Here is a 15,441-nt window from a genome sequence, read left to right on the forward strand (position 1 = left end):
CAAAGTACAATGCAAAATTTTGAAATATTTTCTTTTTTATTTTTGTTTATTTAAATTAAATATATACATAATAATGTAATATACAAAGAAGATATAATACATTATTATGTATATATATAATTTTTTATTCGATATCCGTTTTCAAAAATAGTCATTACTTCTGTCTTAATTGTTTTACTTCTCAACTGATCACAACCTTACCCCAGTTGTCAAGTTTGTGTATTTATGTAATTCAAAAATATAAAAAATTCTAAATTATAATAAATAAATTGTTGCAATAATACATATTCATTGATAATTATTTTCGGTATATCAAATGGGCACTGTACATGCTAAGGTATATTGTTTAAATAAAGGATTACACTTTAATAAGGAATCAAAACAATAGAAGGTTATGATTTTCCTATTTGCCAAATAATTTTCAGCGATAAATATTTTAGAAGTAAATTCATGTAAGAACGGTAGATTCGTAAAACCTTGATGATTGTTTCAGTATATAGAATATATTATTTAGTTGCAAATACATTTAAGTTTTACGAACGTAAATGTGTAAGTGACTATGATTTAAAAATTTTCTTAGGCAGATAACAGTCAGGTGGAAGGGGGTATGTTTGATTTGGACGAGGCGAACACGATGGATCCTATATCGAAACCATCAATTAAATTAAACGGAGTCAGGGTGAGATATTTCACAATTTTAACTCTTATAAATATGAATTATGATTGTACAAATTTGTATTACATCCGTCCGTTTCGTAAACTATTATTTTATTGGGAGCTTTAAATTTCTAAACTAATATTATATTTTTTTTATCTTGAGCTGAATATTGTTGACAAAAGTTTAATAATCTGTTAATAAGAATAATTCTGTTTAAGGCAAGAGTGGACAGAGTTCATGTGGATGGCCTGAGTCGGACTAAAGACGACATTATCAGAAGCACCGTTGACGACCTGTTCTATGCTACCGACTTCGAAGATGTCATACTACGAGCTCATAAAGTAAGTCTTTTAAATATCTTTCATTCTGTAGTGATGTAAATTGGTATTAAATCTACTAAGATTTTGATTAATATACTAAGTTGATGTAAGACATTAACAAAATTCTCCATACCCTAGTCTGAAGGGCCACCAAATTTTCCTCTATTTAAATAATTTATAACAATTTCAATAAATTGTTATGTTTAAACATTAATATAGTAAATTGTCGGATATTTATAGAAACAATAATGATACTGTATGTATTTTTTGTATAACAAACAGGTTCGTAGGGCTTTGGACTCTATGGGCTGCTTCAAGGACATTGGAGTTTATATAGATGTGTCCAGTGGACCGGGAGCCACGCCTGAAGGGCTAGAGGTATTATATGCTAATATTGGCAATAAGTTTGGAGAAAAGAGGTCTTATGTAAAAAGAATATATTATTGTAAGTTTAGAGAAAAGAGGTCTTGTTTAAAAAAAAAAATCAATTTTATTGTTCGCAATAAGTTTGTCAGAGTTTCAAAGAAAGTGTATATAGTCATGTTGGTAATATCTACCCACATTATTATTATTATTATTTATTTTTATTTTTTTTATTTATTCATTTCTCATGTATGTGACTATGTTTTTAATGAGAAATAAATATTCTTTAAACCTAAACCTATGTTGAACAGAAAAACGAATTAATTCCAATGTATCTGTTTAAGGTGACATTTCAAGTTAAGGAGCTGTCCCGCGTGCTGGGCGGCGTGAACACGACGGTTAGCGAAAACGAGGGGAATCTCGTAATAGGTGAAGTATTTTACTTTGATACTAACAGTTACAAGTAACTATTAATACCTTAGAAATAAACCTTGTTAAATGTATAGACATGTTTGAAAATTTTGTACTCGTTCTGATATGAATTGTGACTGTAATTAATAACCGTTGGTTATTTTTTTTATTATATTATTATATCTATTATTTAATTAAACTCTGTATGACCAGAGCAAGATTTATACTATATATTGTCAGTAGTTTAAAAAAAAAACAAAAATATATATGTATATTATTAAAAATATATATATTGTTGTATTTACTTATCAATTTTTTACTTTTAAAACTAATATTCAATAATTTATTTTATTCTTAGCTTAGAAACATTCTTTCTTTGCATTATGTTCAGTATTGTGTGTGTGTGTGTGTGTGGGTTTGTGTGTAATGTATGTGTGTGTAGGTGTGAAGCTGCCCAACGTGTTCGGTCGCGGGGAGCGCGCCGCTGCCGAGTACAGCGTGGGTCACAGGAGCTCCTCCAACTTCAACATGTCCGCTACGAAGCCCTACCCTCACGCACCTCTCACACCGGTGTGAGTATACACACACACACACACACACAGTCATGCGTCCACTCATTAAAGTAATACCAAATTCATATTTTAATTTCATACTATTTTATGTTCTCGACTTTGTCCGCATTGTATTTTGTTAATATATATATTATATATGTTAACCTACAGCCAGCGACATCTATCGCCTATTATTGTGACTTCATACCACATACTACAGTTTTGTTCATGTAAACTACGTGAAGGGATGAATGATAGCTCATGCGTTAGTCTTATTATTATTGTCTGAGCTACATATGAAAAAAATATAAAGAGGCGCTCAGTGATTATCTCATATAACTTGAGACGAAACCTCTACTCATTCAATGGATTCACCGTGCGGGAGCCGGGACCATCGCGTTGCAGGGCGAGGAGCTTCAACAGTGCCTGGGACTTGCGACCCAGGTGTAGGTTTAAGGCCCCTATCTAACGCGCGTTAAACGCTCACCTCCACTGTCCCAGCTCCTCTCTCTACCTAACCAAATATGAAACGAACCTGCTAGGGCTGCCTTCGACGCACGTTCCAAGAATGAAGTGATGTTAGTTCTTGGCAGGCCTAAGTCTTTTAGCAGGTTGTAGAGAGATTTGGCCGTTATACCTCTCGCTCCTACTTCTACCGCGTACAAATTTACAAGGAACATATTCTTCGTGAGCTCGTAATACATGTTGACCTTGATGGCATGGTCTTTGGGGATGTTGGTTTCCCAAGGAACCGTGAGCTCTATTAGTACAACGCGCTTTAGAATTCGCGAATATAAAAATATGTCCGGCATTTATAACATGAATATTCCGTATTACTGTTATTATCTGTGGCAACCTATTAAGTGCTATAATATTTATCTAGTCTGTTGTGAATTTTTTTGATAGAAACACTAGTAATACCTAATTATTATTAGTTTTATTATAATCGTATCTTATATCTTTTAAACGTAGTTTATCTTTTTACGTTATCTTTCCTTTCCAGGGTGACAGCGTCTGTATACCAACAGAACCACGAGTATCCGTGGTCCGGATACAAGTTGCTGGATCGAGGGATCCTTCTAGATGTAGCTTTCAGGACATCTCCCGCTGTAAGTATGAATATATATATACTCAAAAATATAACACCCTTCGCATCAACTGAGTTCTCAGTAACATCCTGTAGATTTTCCTGTAGATTTTATACATGGTGTTCATTCCAGACGAAACACAACCTCCAGTGGGAGGGGGTGGTGAGGGACACTTCCGTTCTTGGGAAAACTACCAGCTTTAAAGTCAGGGAGAGCAGCGGTGAGGAGAATATACATACATATATATATATATATATAAATATATATATATATATATAAATATATATATATATATATATAAATATATATATATATATCTGTTCTGAGTAATGTCGTCACAGTGCTTTTCGAAATGCGTCCTTAGCAACATCATAACATATAAAACTTAATGGTAATATAATCACCATATAATTAAATAAGTATAAAACAAATCGTTAAATAAACTACAAGTTTACCACAAGTTTGTATAACACTACATGTACGGCGTTTCACGTTAATAACGTTAATATAACTTGAGATTTATAGTTAGACGGACTTCTGTAACCTGTACATTTTCCAGGTCCCCAGGTGAAGTCCGTGCTCCGTCACATAGTGAGCGTGGATCACCGTGACGAGAGCGTGTTCCCTACACGCGGCACCTGGGCGCAGTTCACTAGCGAGCTGGCCGGGCTGGGGGGTGGAGTAGCCAACATCAGGACAGAGCTACAGGCGCAGGGGAATAAGGAGATATATCCTGGAGTTGTCAGTCACATGCATACATACAAACACATATATACATATATATATAGGGTTTTCCATTAAGGGCGCTTGATCTTTGAAATGCAAAAAAAAATACATGTAGGAAAGATATTTGCGAAATTTTTTTTTTATTTGGAAGGTCTATCGACCCCATTATGTATGGAATATGACATCATTCAAATGACCGCCACGGCTTCGGTTGGTGGCGCGCACACGAAAGGTCCAATTTTCGATGACTCTGGCGCACAAATCGGGCTGTATTTGATCGATGGCGTGGCGTATGTTGACTTTCAGGGCATCGGTGGTTTGCGGCTTGTTGGCATAGACCTGCGACTTAAGAAAACCCCACAAGAAAAAGTCCAGCGGGGTCAAATCGCACGATCTCGGTGGCCAGTTCACGTCGCCTCCGCGCGAGATGACCATGTCCAGAAATTGCTCGTGCAGAACTTCCATCGTAGCGTGTGCTGTGTGGCACGTAGCGCCGTCCTGTTGAAACCACATGTTGTCCAGATCCATATTCTCGATTTCAGGCCAAAAGAAGTTGGTTATCATCGACCGGTATCGCTCACCATTGACGGTGACGGCCACACCATTATCGTTTTCGAAAAAATACGGACCAATCACGCCTCCGGCCCAAAATCCGCACCAAACAGTCACTTTCTGCGGGTGCATTGCCACTTGGTGAACCTCGTGTGGATTGGTCTCGTCCCAAATACGGCAATTTTGCTTGTTGACATAGTCATTCATCCAAAAATGCGCCTCGTCGCTGAAGATGATTTTTTTGCCAAAATCGGCGTCAACTTCCAACTGCTCTAATGCCCAGTCAGCGAACACACGGCGCTGTCTATGGTCATTAACCTTGAGCTCTTGGGTCAGCTGGATCTTGTACGGGTGCAGGCTCAAGTCACAACGCAAAATTCGCCAAGTTGTCGTCTGCGAAAGGCCGAGTTCCTGTGCGCGACGCGGAATTGACTGCCGCGGGTTTTCGAGGACACTGTCGCGCACAGCGGCGATATTCTCGGCAGATCTCGCGTTACGTTGACGCACGGGAACCGGCTGATTGTTAACTGACCCGGTTGACTCGAATTTGTCCACCAATCGACGGATAGTCGACTCGGCAGGACGATCATCGCGACCGTAAAACGGGCGAAGTGCGCGGAACGTTGCTCGAACTGAAGACCCATTTTCATAAAACAATTTTATGATTTGCACGTGCTGCTCGACACTGTAACCTGCCATGGTGGTTTGGGAGGACGGAATGAATATAACACACTGCATTTGACAGCTGTCACTCAAACAACATGGCCGCAATCAGCTGTCAAAGTTCAAGCGTCCCTATTGGAAAACCCCATATATATATATATATATATATATATATATATATATATATATGTGTTTTTTTCGTGTGAAATAGTAACAGCCATAAATAAATAATATAGATAACTGATTATTTTACATGTCTCAGGACGAAGCTTATTCAAAGATATGATATTATTTGAGATTTATTCCACTATCAGGTGTTCCAATTGAGTGGGGCCCTAGGGGTGCTCCACGACGTGTACGGGACCGACATCCCTGAGCACTTCTACCTCGGAGGCCCTTCGACCATCCGGGGCTTCGGTCAACGGGGCGTGGGCCCTCACGTTGAGAACCACTCCTTAGGGGGAACCGTAAGTTATCAATACACTCAATTTCTTCATACTGTGTCAAGCCAAAATTATAATTATAGCTAAGCCAAATAAAGCATAATGTACACAGAGAGACGAAACGTCTCATCACTCCATGGATTCACGGTGAGGGTGCTGGTGCCGGGTCCATCGTACCCGCACGGCATATAGATCTATCTATATGTGACATTAAGTCAGTAGTTTTAGCTATAAGCCGCCTAACAAACATACATACACACAAAATATGTTAAAATCTGTATTTTTATTTGCAATATATCTATATTATCTTATTCAAGCTCTTTCGTTAGGTTTATTGGGCGTCTGGGGTCCATCTATACACCCCCCTCCCCTTCCAACCCGGCAAGGGGGGGCTTGGTGAATTGTTCAGATCACATTTCTTCATCAACGGTGGATGTTTGGCTCATCCCGGTGAGTTTAACATATTTATTAAGACTATGATATATATTTATATATATGTGATTGTGCTTATTTTCTAAACTGCAGATAATATGCGATACTTTTGTAGTAGAATTTAGTCATTTTTTAAAAAATTGAGCAGGTGCAATAAAATAAAAAAAATTATATGAAAGTGTTTTGTAAATTTTTCTAAACAAGTTACACACGTATCTTTGGAAATGATATATACATATGTGATATTTTAGTTAACAGACTTTATTTATGCATCAAAATAAAAATCCCTTCATCCGAATCATGTAGGATGCTGGTATAGTTAATATGAGGTTACGTCATATTATAGAAGAATCTGGTCTGGCTATATTGGATGCCCTGACGGAGGCTCGGCTGGCGTGCGGAGCGGGGGTCGCCCTACGACTCGGAGGAGTAGCGAGGGTCGAACTGAACTACTGCGTGCCCTTGAAAGCTCGCCAGGGTGACGTCACCGCTCAAGGGATACAGTTTGGGATAGCAGCTCACTTCCTATAGGTTAAACAGCGTAAGAATCAAATCTAGACATCCACTATTATGTCATAGAAAAACCCCAGACGAGTTTATAGATGAAAAATTTATAATTATCTGTATAATGTCACTTTATCTATAAATGTCAGGATACATATATGTAAATCATATATTTTTTTTGTTATCAAAGATATTATGTAGTGATATTTAATTTATTATTTATTATAAACAGCTAGGACGTTTATGCTTCACTTTCCTTTGCTATGAATTCATGTCTTAAGGCAATAATCTGTATAACTTTCCAGGTACATGACCCGTATAATCGAATTTATTTATCGAAATCGGAAGCGTGCAATTCATTTCTGAACGGAATTCATTTGGAACTGTCAACTGTCAAGTTAAAATAGGTTGTCACTTGTCACTTGACGCCACCGAAGAACCGGTAAATGATTATTATAATCGTAAAACATTTTATAAACAGGCTAAATTATAGATATATGGAGGTATTCATGTTTCGCATAAACTGTAAAATAAAAGCCTAATTGTAATGTATGGATATAGTGATAGTTTTGTTGAAATAAAAAATGTTATTTGAGATGTTTTATTCCGTAATTCCTAAGACACGACACTAATTTTCTTAAACGGATTGCAGTAAAATATATACATTTGTAATAATATTGGAATTAATTAGCGGTTGTGTGCAGCATTTAACGCAGATCACAACCACTTTAGATACTAAAATTGATATAATTCGTCCGATAAATAAGAATTTCGACAATTGCAAAATATTCCGTTATTCTAGTGTGGATGACACCATAGATAATAAAAAAAAGTTAAGATCTATACCGCACTAGCAGAACTTAAAGATATGCCTGCATTCGGCTTCATATACACCAAATTATTATTCGCGGGTACGAATTATCAACTGCATTAATAACGAAAAAATTTACCCATCAGTACACAAAATAGTAGCTGCATCGACGGACAGATATTCGTTTAAAAAAAAATGTCTTCCGTACTTAATTCAACTTAATTAAAGTGCAACAATTTTTTTCTATTTTACATTTATAATCATTATACATTTTGTATGTGTGTGCGTGTACATGTGTCTGTGTGTGCGTGTACATGTGTCTGTGTGTGCGTGTACATGTGTCTGTGTGTGCGTGTACATGTGTCTGTGTGTGCGTGTACATGTGTCTGTGTGTGCGTGTACATGTGTCTGTGTGTGCGTGTACATGTGTCTGTGTGTGCGTGTACATGTGTCTGTGTGTGCGTGTACATGTGTCTGTGTGTGCGTGTACATGTGTCTGTGTGTGCGTGTACATGTGTCTGTGTGTGCGTGTACATGTGTCTGTGTGTGCGTGTACATGTGTCTGTGTGTGCGTGTACATGTGTCTGTGTGTGCGTGTACATGTGTCTGTGTGTGCGTGTACATGTGTCTGTGTGTGCGTGTACATGTGTCTGTGTGTGCGTGTACATGTGTCTGTGTGTGCGTGTACATGTGTCTGTGTGTGTCAATAGCTTAGTAGTTCATATATGTTATGTTCACATGTCACGGTCTTCATATAAAGTTTGTCAGTTGCATTTCGCTTTAAACATTTTGCCCTACTTATAAATGTACAACATTTGTACATATCTAAAGAAGGGTATACAAATAAAATTCTTTACTTCAACGCAAATTCTCTTATTTAATTATTTAATTCATAAACTAGCAATTCTTTATTTACACAACTCATAGAAACGACTAGATTCTAATCTAGTATTTATAAGGTCTAAAATCTAAATTTAAAATATCTTCAACAACTGTCTCACTCGATTTGAAGAACATAATTCGTGAGACTATTTAATTTCTTTGTTATATAGATTCTCGTAATGCAGCTTCGAGTGCAGCATGTCGTTTTCGTTCACATCCAGATGTAACGGCGGTATTAAGGCTCCGGCCACTGACCTGGACGTGGATAGAATAGCTATCAGAACACATAGTACCTACTGTCTTAATAAATAAGTGTGGATGCTTTTAGAAACAGAAAAACTTGAAATAATTAAAGTGAAGCGAGCGGGGCGCTGTACTGGCGACTCGGGTCATTCATACACGGAGACGATCACGGCTAGCGAATGTACGATCGAGGTATTTTTTGTTTGTTAGATGGGGTGTTGTCTGGAGTGGTTTTTGTCAACGAAAAATTAAGTTCGGATTTCCACCATCAATTGCAATTCTAAAGCTAGGAAAGGAACCCATGTCAAAGAAAAGAGTTTGGTACCAAACGCTGAGGGGCTTCACTCAACTTGCACCGAGAGGTGTCTTAAAAAATACGAAGATGCATCTCCTAGCATATCCTGACAGAGATTTCCCATTCAAAATAATATCAAAAAATTTGAAATAATAAATTGCTAAATAAAAGACAATGAAAATATATAATCAACAAACAATCTTCTAATATCAAAGAAAACCTATTTTCAGTTCTCCACATATATATGTATATATATATATATATATAACTCACCTTCCTTCAGAATTAAGAAAATTAAATGTAGAGCATGCATGCTCTACCGTCTGTAACTCAACATTCAATTTCAATTCGCGAGTCGCTTTAAACACGGTTTGCATCACATTCCTGTCATCAGTCTCGAGACCTAGCACCTGGGAAATAAAATAAGTCTCATAAATAAAAATATTTATGCGACGAAACCTCTCAGCATGCCATGGATTCACCGTGCGGGTTCCAGGTCCATCACCATTTAAGGGGCTCCTATCTAACGCGCGTTAAATGCTTACCTCCACCGTCCAAGCTCGTCTCTCTATCTAACCAAATTTGAAACGAACCTGCCAGGCTTGCCTTGCCTTAATATATATATATTTTATATGAATATAGATTAAAAATGACATAAAATGAAAAATTCATAAACAACTACAGGATTATAAACATGAATAGGGCAAACCTAGACATATTTGCATATTACATTTGAAACAAGATTGTATTAAGTACTTCATTTCATATTTTTATTAGATTTTCGATTGAATTTTACCTTAATGTCAATAAACATGATTTTTTATTTCAATTTAATAATTTTTTTAAATAAATATTAAATAATTTTTACCACAATAGGCTTATTAATTGTATTTTTGTTATGACTTATTGATCGTGTACACATACAAGCAAATCTATTTTGGGCTCCAAAAGTTTAAAGAATTTCAGCGAATCCACATTTATGTCCCTTGACGATCCAACCTGCCATGATAAGATTGTTCTGGAATAAATAATATGTAATTTGATTACAAATGCATTTTTTTACTTAAACTATAAATGTGAAAAATTTTATCAAGAATTTCAAGGTTATATATATACATATAAATTTATTTTTTTTATTTAAAATTATTATCATACCTAGAAAATATAGCAATTGGTCCAAGTACTGTGATACCGTTATTTAATCTAAATCCATACTGAAATAAACAATAAAGAAATTTGTCTATTTAAATGAGGCTCGGTAATAGAAATTTATTTATTTTTTTATAAAAAGACCTACAGTTCCATAGGAATCAATCATTAATCCCAAATCTGTTTCCTGGTTTATAACACGAACTGTAGTTTTACCTTCACCCTCGTATGCGGCTTTATGTTGCAAACTGTTGCTGCAAAATTAATGAAATTATGTTGTAACATTATTAAAAAAAAGTTAACCAGATGAGATTTCAGACTTTTGCGAGTATTCATTTAAATGAAACTGATATTATTCGGATTACTACGCGTATTTTATTATTTCACATATTCAAATATTATCTGCCCGTGAATACGGCTGCTGCAAAGTAACCGAAACGTCGGGAGTATGTAGTTCTTAAAATAATAAAATAGGCTTAGTAATCCGAATTATTTTCGTTTAAATGATAAACTGGTTAAAAACAACGAAGACAAAAAAATCCTTATGAATAGGAAGCATAGTCTAAGATCTCAGACTGCCCAAAAAGACGAAATGAGAAAAAAAAATAAAAAAATGATATGTATAAAAACTCAAAACTAACCTCAACGATAGATATCTACGATTTAAGGTAACCAACGGCAGCAATTTATTTTTTATCATTTTGTTAGAATAAACAAACACTTAATAGAAATATTAGTTGTTCTTTACTAATAAAGTAGCAAAAAGCTTATTTATATCTGAGAGCCGAATGCTGTCATTTTGACATCGTCGAAGACGTAAGTCGTAACTCGAAGAAATTCTTAATAAGAATTGGCAAAACTATAAATGTATCCCTCATAGTTTCTTTATTATGTGAAAGAAAAATGCGTGTCTAAATTTAATTTTTTAATATTGTTTTTGTTATATTAATAAATTAACATTATAATTAAAATGTAGTTTCTGTTATAAAAGACAAACTTATTTCAAATAAGATTTTAAACGGAACGTTACTACCGTTCGACGTTGTACCAGACATTATATTATGTCAAATTGTAGCATTGCAGATGCGCGTAATTTTAAAATATTTATATCAGTAACATTCATTTAAGCTCTTCCATAAATCGACAACAATATTTTTTTACTATTGAATAATGAAAATATATTCCAATATCTGATTTACATCTCTAAATTACGTAAATCTTTATTTTTTCTCGTAAATTTAAAATATTTTCGAAATGGATACTGTTAACGCGTCTTCTGTTGTCGTGTATGTTCAGAAGAGATCAAATGTGGTTTATAAAAGTGATTACAGTGTTGATTTTTGGAAAGAAGCGAAGAAACGTTGGATGTTATTGGGAGTGCTATTAACAGTTGCCATGGCAGTTCTTACGTCGCGTTATGGGCATCCCGGAGGCAACTACATGCATGTTCACTTAGATCCTAGAAAGCATTGCACCTAATCGCCCATGCAATCAAATAATATCACTAGATTTCATACATTAAGGTGTTCATATCAAGGTAGGGTTCTGACCTCATGTTTGACTCTTTAAAGATATTAAATACCTAATTATACATTACGCTTACGCTTTAAATTTGAAATTCGAACAAAATATACATAAAATATATTTATTTTTAATTTTTCTTCATTCTAGCACTATAGGCATGTTATCTCTTTAGTTTTATAGTTTTAAAAAAAAATAATCTAATTGGCTCAGTAGTCATGAATTTTGCATTTGATAAATTCTATAGCTTTAAATAATAAACTTACGCAAAAAAAAAAAAAAAAAACAGAATCTCAAGTAAAATTTTTTGATCAGTTTAATAACGAATTACCATAAAAAATGTCATATATATATTTAATTCTTAATACATTCATGATTAATAATATTATCACAATTTTCATACAGGTGTCCTTCGAACTGAGTATCTGGTATATCTGCCGATGTCCTACATTTATTACACATCTGGTCGGACACAGTTACAGTCATGTCGTTTGAGAGTTTATGTGCTATGTATTGCACACACACACTGTGTATCCTTGGCTCTGTGTGTGCTCATCATCAGTACACTATCTGTGGCTCTCGATAGAAGGATTATTGAAGGGTAATATATTTTAAATATTTAAATGCAATTTATTCTTCCTTTGTTATAAATCTATTATTTATATAAAAAATAATACCTCAGGGCAATACTGACCTCAGTGTCGAGACCTTGTGCTTGGTTACCTTTATCACTCAGCAGCGACGGTGTGACTCCGGCTTTAACCGTCGCAAGTTACGCCGCATCCTATGTGTTCCTGCCCTTAACACACGTGTTTTTGGTAAGAAAGTATATGTTATATACGGGGCATATATTAATTACATGAGCTGTTATTAGTAAATATTAAAACTCCTGTCATTCTTATAGTGTGTTCATCATTCTTATTGTGTGTGTGTGCCAGTTATAGTGTGATCAGCCCCTTATATTAGATTTATACTCATTTGTTAAAATAATTAATTATTTTACAGTAAAAAACAGTTTAATGTAACTGATATTGTTTTTATTATTTTTATATTGTTTGATATATTTTTAAAGATAATTCTCTAAGTAAACGGATGGCATGGTATATTCTAAGAAATGAAAATGCAATGTTTACGTTTTATATCGTGTAATCTAAATAGCGTCAAGGCAATTATTTTACGGCATATTGTTATTTTTTTTAATTTGACATCAAATTTTTCTCTAGTTCCAATGTAAAAGAGGTTCGCTGAGATTTTCCTAGATTCCCTCCTATATTGAGTTAATACTATTTTACGTCTCAAAATATACTTGCTACCTCTATCATAATGTTTACTTATATAGAGATGGCATGACATCAATAGAATTTTTCCAGTGCGGCCGAATTCCAATACAGCCTATAAAGACCTTAATCGTCAACACTGTGACAGTCATAGTGCCATTTGCACTCGGCACATTATCCCAGAAAACTGACATTGGTAAGTTTATCAAAGCGACATATATATAGTTCCTTCTTCTTAATTTTTATCGTACCTACATCACACTTTTTCCTGTTTAATGATATGTTTCATCGACCAATGATATATCATATCATAATGATAATATATAACTTTATTTAGATTGTCATTATGGTATCATTAATAAATATATATATATAAAAAGCTTGTAAATTGATTGTAATGTTTTATAGTCAGTATCTATGTCATTAATCATTGATAATTTTGACTTATTATTCCAGTGGTGAGCTGGCTCGCAGCGGTGGCTATATCATGTTATATATACGAGATTTGTGGACTCCTCACTGCTGTGGAGAGGAATTCACTGCTGTTAGTTGCGACCTCCAAATCTACTAATATAGGTATATATACATATATATAACTTTTTAAAACTTTGTGTACAACAAAAAAGTCTTTTATACTAGTTTTTGTTTCCGACTTCGTCCGCTTTGAACTAAGAATAAGACAGAGGAAAATTTATAGTGTGCTAAAACAATAATCATGGTCCGTCAGCGACATCTATTGTCCATTTTAAGTGTCATTTCCGAACTAACGGAATTTGGGGATACCTTTATCTTATTCTGATGTCTGAACTATATTATCGTAAAGTTTAATCAAAATTCGTTGAGTAGTTTTTGTTTGAAAATGCAACAAACATCTTTACATAGCTAATGTAAATAGGATTTATGATTCTTTGTTGTGAAAAAGTTTGGATAAGGACATTGTTGTTCTTTCGCTTCCGTTAACGATTTGTTTTCAGCCTTTTAATTAACACATATTCTTGTTTAGTATAAAGATTTAAAAAATTTTGCATGGAAAATAAAATTCCGCAAGAATTAATTATCAAAAAAAAAATAACTATAGAGAACAATTTAATATTATATGAATTTAAAATTAAAGTATTGTATTTAAAATTTTACGTATTAAGTAAATTTATATTAAAAAAAAGTTTGCAATATCACATACTATTTTATAGAAAGCGTTAGGAATTTAAAAACATTACTCTATACATATAGGCTTAAGAGGGGACTTATATATGTCACAACACATGTTAAAGATTACAATACACCTGACATATTTGTACAATACGCGTCACAGATTACAATACACGTCACAGATTACAATACACCTGACATATTTGTACAATACGCGTCACAGATTACAATACACGTCACAGATTACAATACATGTTACAGATTATCTATCCGGCTGTTCCGCGGTCGGCTTGGCCAGGTTGCCAGCTGTATTCTCAGCGCCGACGCAGGCTCTGTTGCTGTCGGCCATATTTGTTTGGCCTCAAAATGGGCTCCCGCGTTAAACGATGTCAGTTAGAAATATATATCATTTCAATAATTGTAGGTATTTTTTATTTTATTTTATTTAACTAATGTCTAGGTTATGTATTTTTATGTGTTATTAATTTTTGCTCGTTTAATTTCATGTAAGACATATAATGTAATATAGTGAATTAAGTAATATTTTTATATTATATATGTTATTATTTTAGGAAATAATTTATTACACAGATACTTGGCTTTGGCTATCATATTAAGTATCTCAAAAATTATGTATTTCATATGAAAATGTGTTAAAAAAATTATTTGGTCCCAATTTCTTTTTATGCTATGTCTTCATTCGCGCTGAAATCGATAAATATTTTGCCAATGTCAACGTTTTTATTTGTCGAGGAATTATAATCTTGAGTATTGTGTGGAGGATACAACGAAGGAGTCTGCCGAAGGGATGTTCCAAATTTTTTTTGTATACTTATATATATATATATATATATATATATTTGTGTGATAAGTATTCGTTAAGGTTTTATTATAACGCCATCAGACCATATTATCTAATACTGAGCCTTAAAATGCCTTCAATCATTAGTATGGACCATATTAGTATTAATACTACATTCACTTTAAAAACTGCCTAAAAATAATTGATTAAGATTATTAATATAGAGTAGCTATTAAGAGATCTCAACTATTGGGCCATTTTTAATTAGCACTTATTAGTTATAGATTATAAATAACTTTTAGGTGTTTTGCATACAGCCAGACTGTACATTGATACATAAATCTTTGTATATTATAGTATCTGTTTAGATATTTCAATGAATAACTGTATTATGTTAAGTTTTACGATGAAAACTAAATGAGAGATGGAGAGAGATAAAGCTCTCCGGGCTTATTCTATCAAGATTATTTATGGTTGTTGAAAATATATTTCTGCTAATATAAACACACTCAATTTTGTGATGATCCGACTAAACTGTTAATATTATGCGTATAATAAGGTCTGAAGTCTTCTTGTAATTGTAAATCAATTTCACGTCCAA

At 34.1% G+C, this 15,441-nt stretch overlaps 3 protein-coding genes across 6 annotated transcripts; 2 read left to right on the top strand and 1 right to left on the bottom strand.

Moving 5' to 3' along the window:
• The first annotated feature begins 183 nt into the window (after positions 1-183).
• Positions 184-7,306, top strand: LOC116776503 (sorting and assembly machinery component 50 homolog A). Of its 4 annotated transcripts, none has more exons than XM_061525589.1 (13): positions 184-337; positions 581-679; positions 877-999; positions 1,261-1,356; positions 1,686-1,770; positions 2,195-2,324; positions 3,307-3,412; positions 3,524-3,611; positions 3,951-4,132; positions 5,647-5,799; positions 6,105-6,225; positions 6,554-6,748; positions 7,017-7,306. In XM_061525589.1, exons 1-12 carry the CDS (start codon positions 317-319, stop codon positions 6,736-6,738), a joined length of 1,389 nt encoding a protein of 462 aa, XP_061381573.1. In that variant the 5' UTR covers positions 184-316; the 3' UTR covers positions 6,739-6,748; positions 7,017-7,306. The 4 variants fall into 4 exon arrangements, with proteins under 4 accessions (XP_061381573.1, XP_061381574.1, XP_061381575.1 ...); XM_061525590.1 differs by having other exon boundaries at positions 6,554-6,738; XM_061525591.1 differs by having other exon boundaries at positions 250-391.
• A 1,065-nt stretch (positions 7,307-8,371) lies between these two features.
• Positions 8,372-10,909, bottom strand: LOC116776459 (NADH dehydrogenase [ubiquinone] 1 alpha subcomplex assembly factor 3). Its single transcript, XM_032669663.2, has 6 exons — positions 10,733-10,909; positions 10,240-10,345; positions 10,098-10,156; positions 9,867-9,960; positions 9,216-9,352; positions 8,372-8,659 (listed from the first exon to the last, which is right to left on the bottom strand). The coding sequence occupies exons 1-6, from the start codon at positions 10,789-10,791 to the stop codon at positions 8,551-8,553; spliced, it is 564 nt and encodes a 187-aa protein (XP_032525554.1). The 5' UTR covers positions 10,792-10,909; the 3' UTR covers positions 8,372-8,550.
• Positions 10,910-11,196: 287 nt separating this feature from the next.
• LOC116776455 (uncharacterized) lies at positions 11,197-13,114 on the top strand. The gene is made up of 4 exons (XM_061525499.1): positions 11,197-11,628; positions 12,018-12,213; positions 12,295-12,430; positions 12,983-13,114. Exons 1-4 carry the CDS (start codon positions 11,577-11,579, stop codon positions 13,112-13,114), a joined length of 516 nt encoding a protein of 171 aa, XP_061381483.1. The 5' UTR covers positions 11,197-11,576.
• Positions 13,115-15,441: the final 2,327 nt, after the last annotated feature.

Source organism: Danaus plexippus, chromosome 30 (genome assembly GCF_018135715.1).
Source record: "Danaus plexippus chromosome 30, MEX_DaPlex, whole genome shotgun sequence".
NCBI classification, from domain to species: Eukaryota; Metazoa; Arthropoda; class Insecta; order Lepidoptera; family Nymphalidae; genus Danaus; species Danaus plexippus.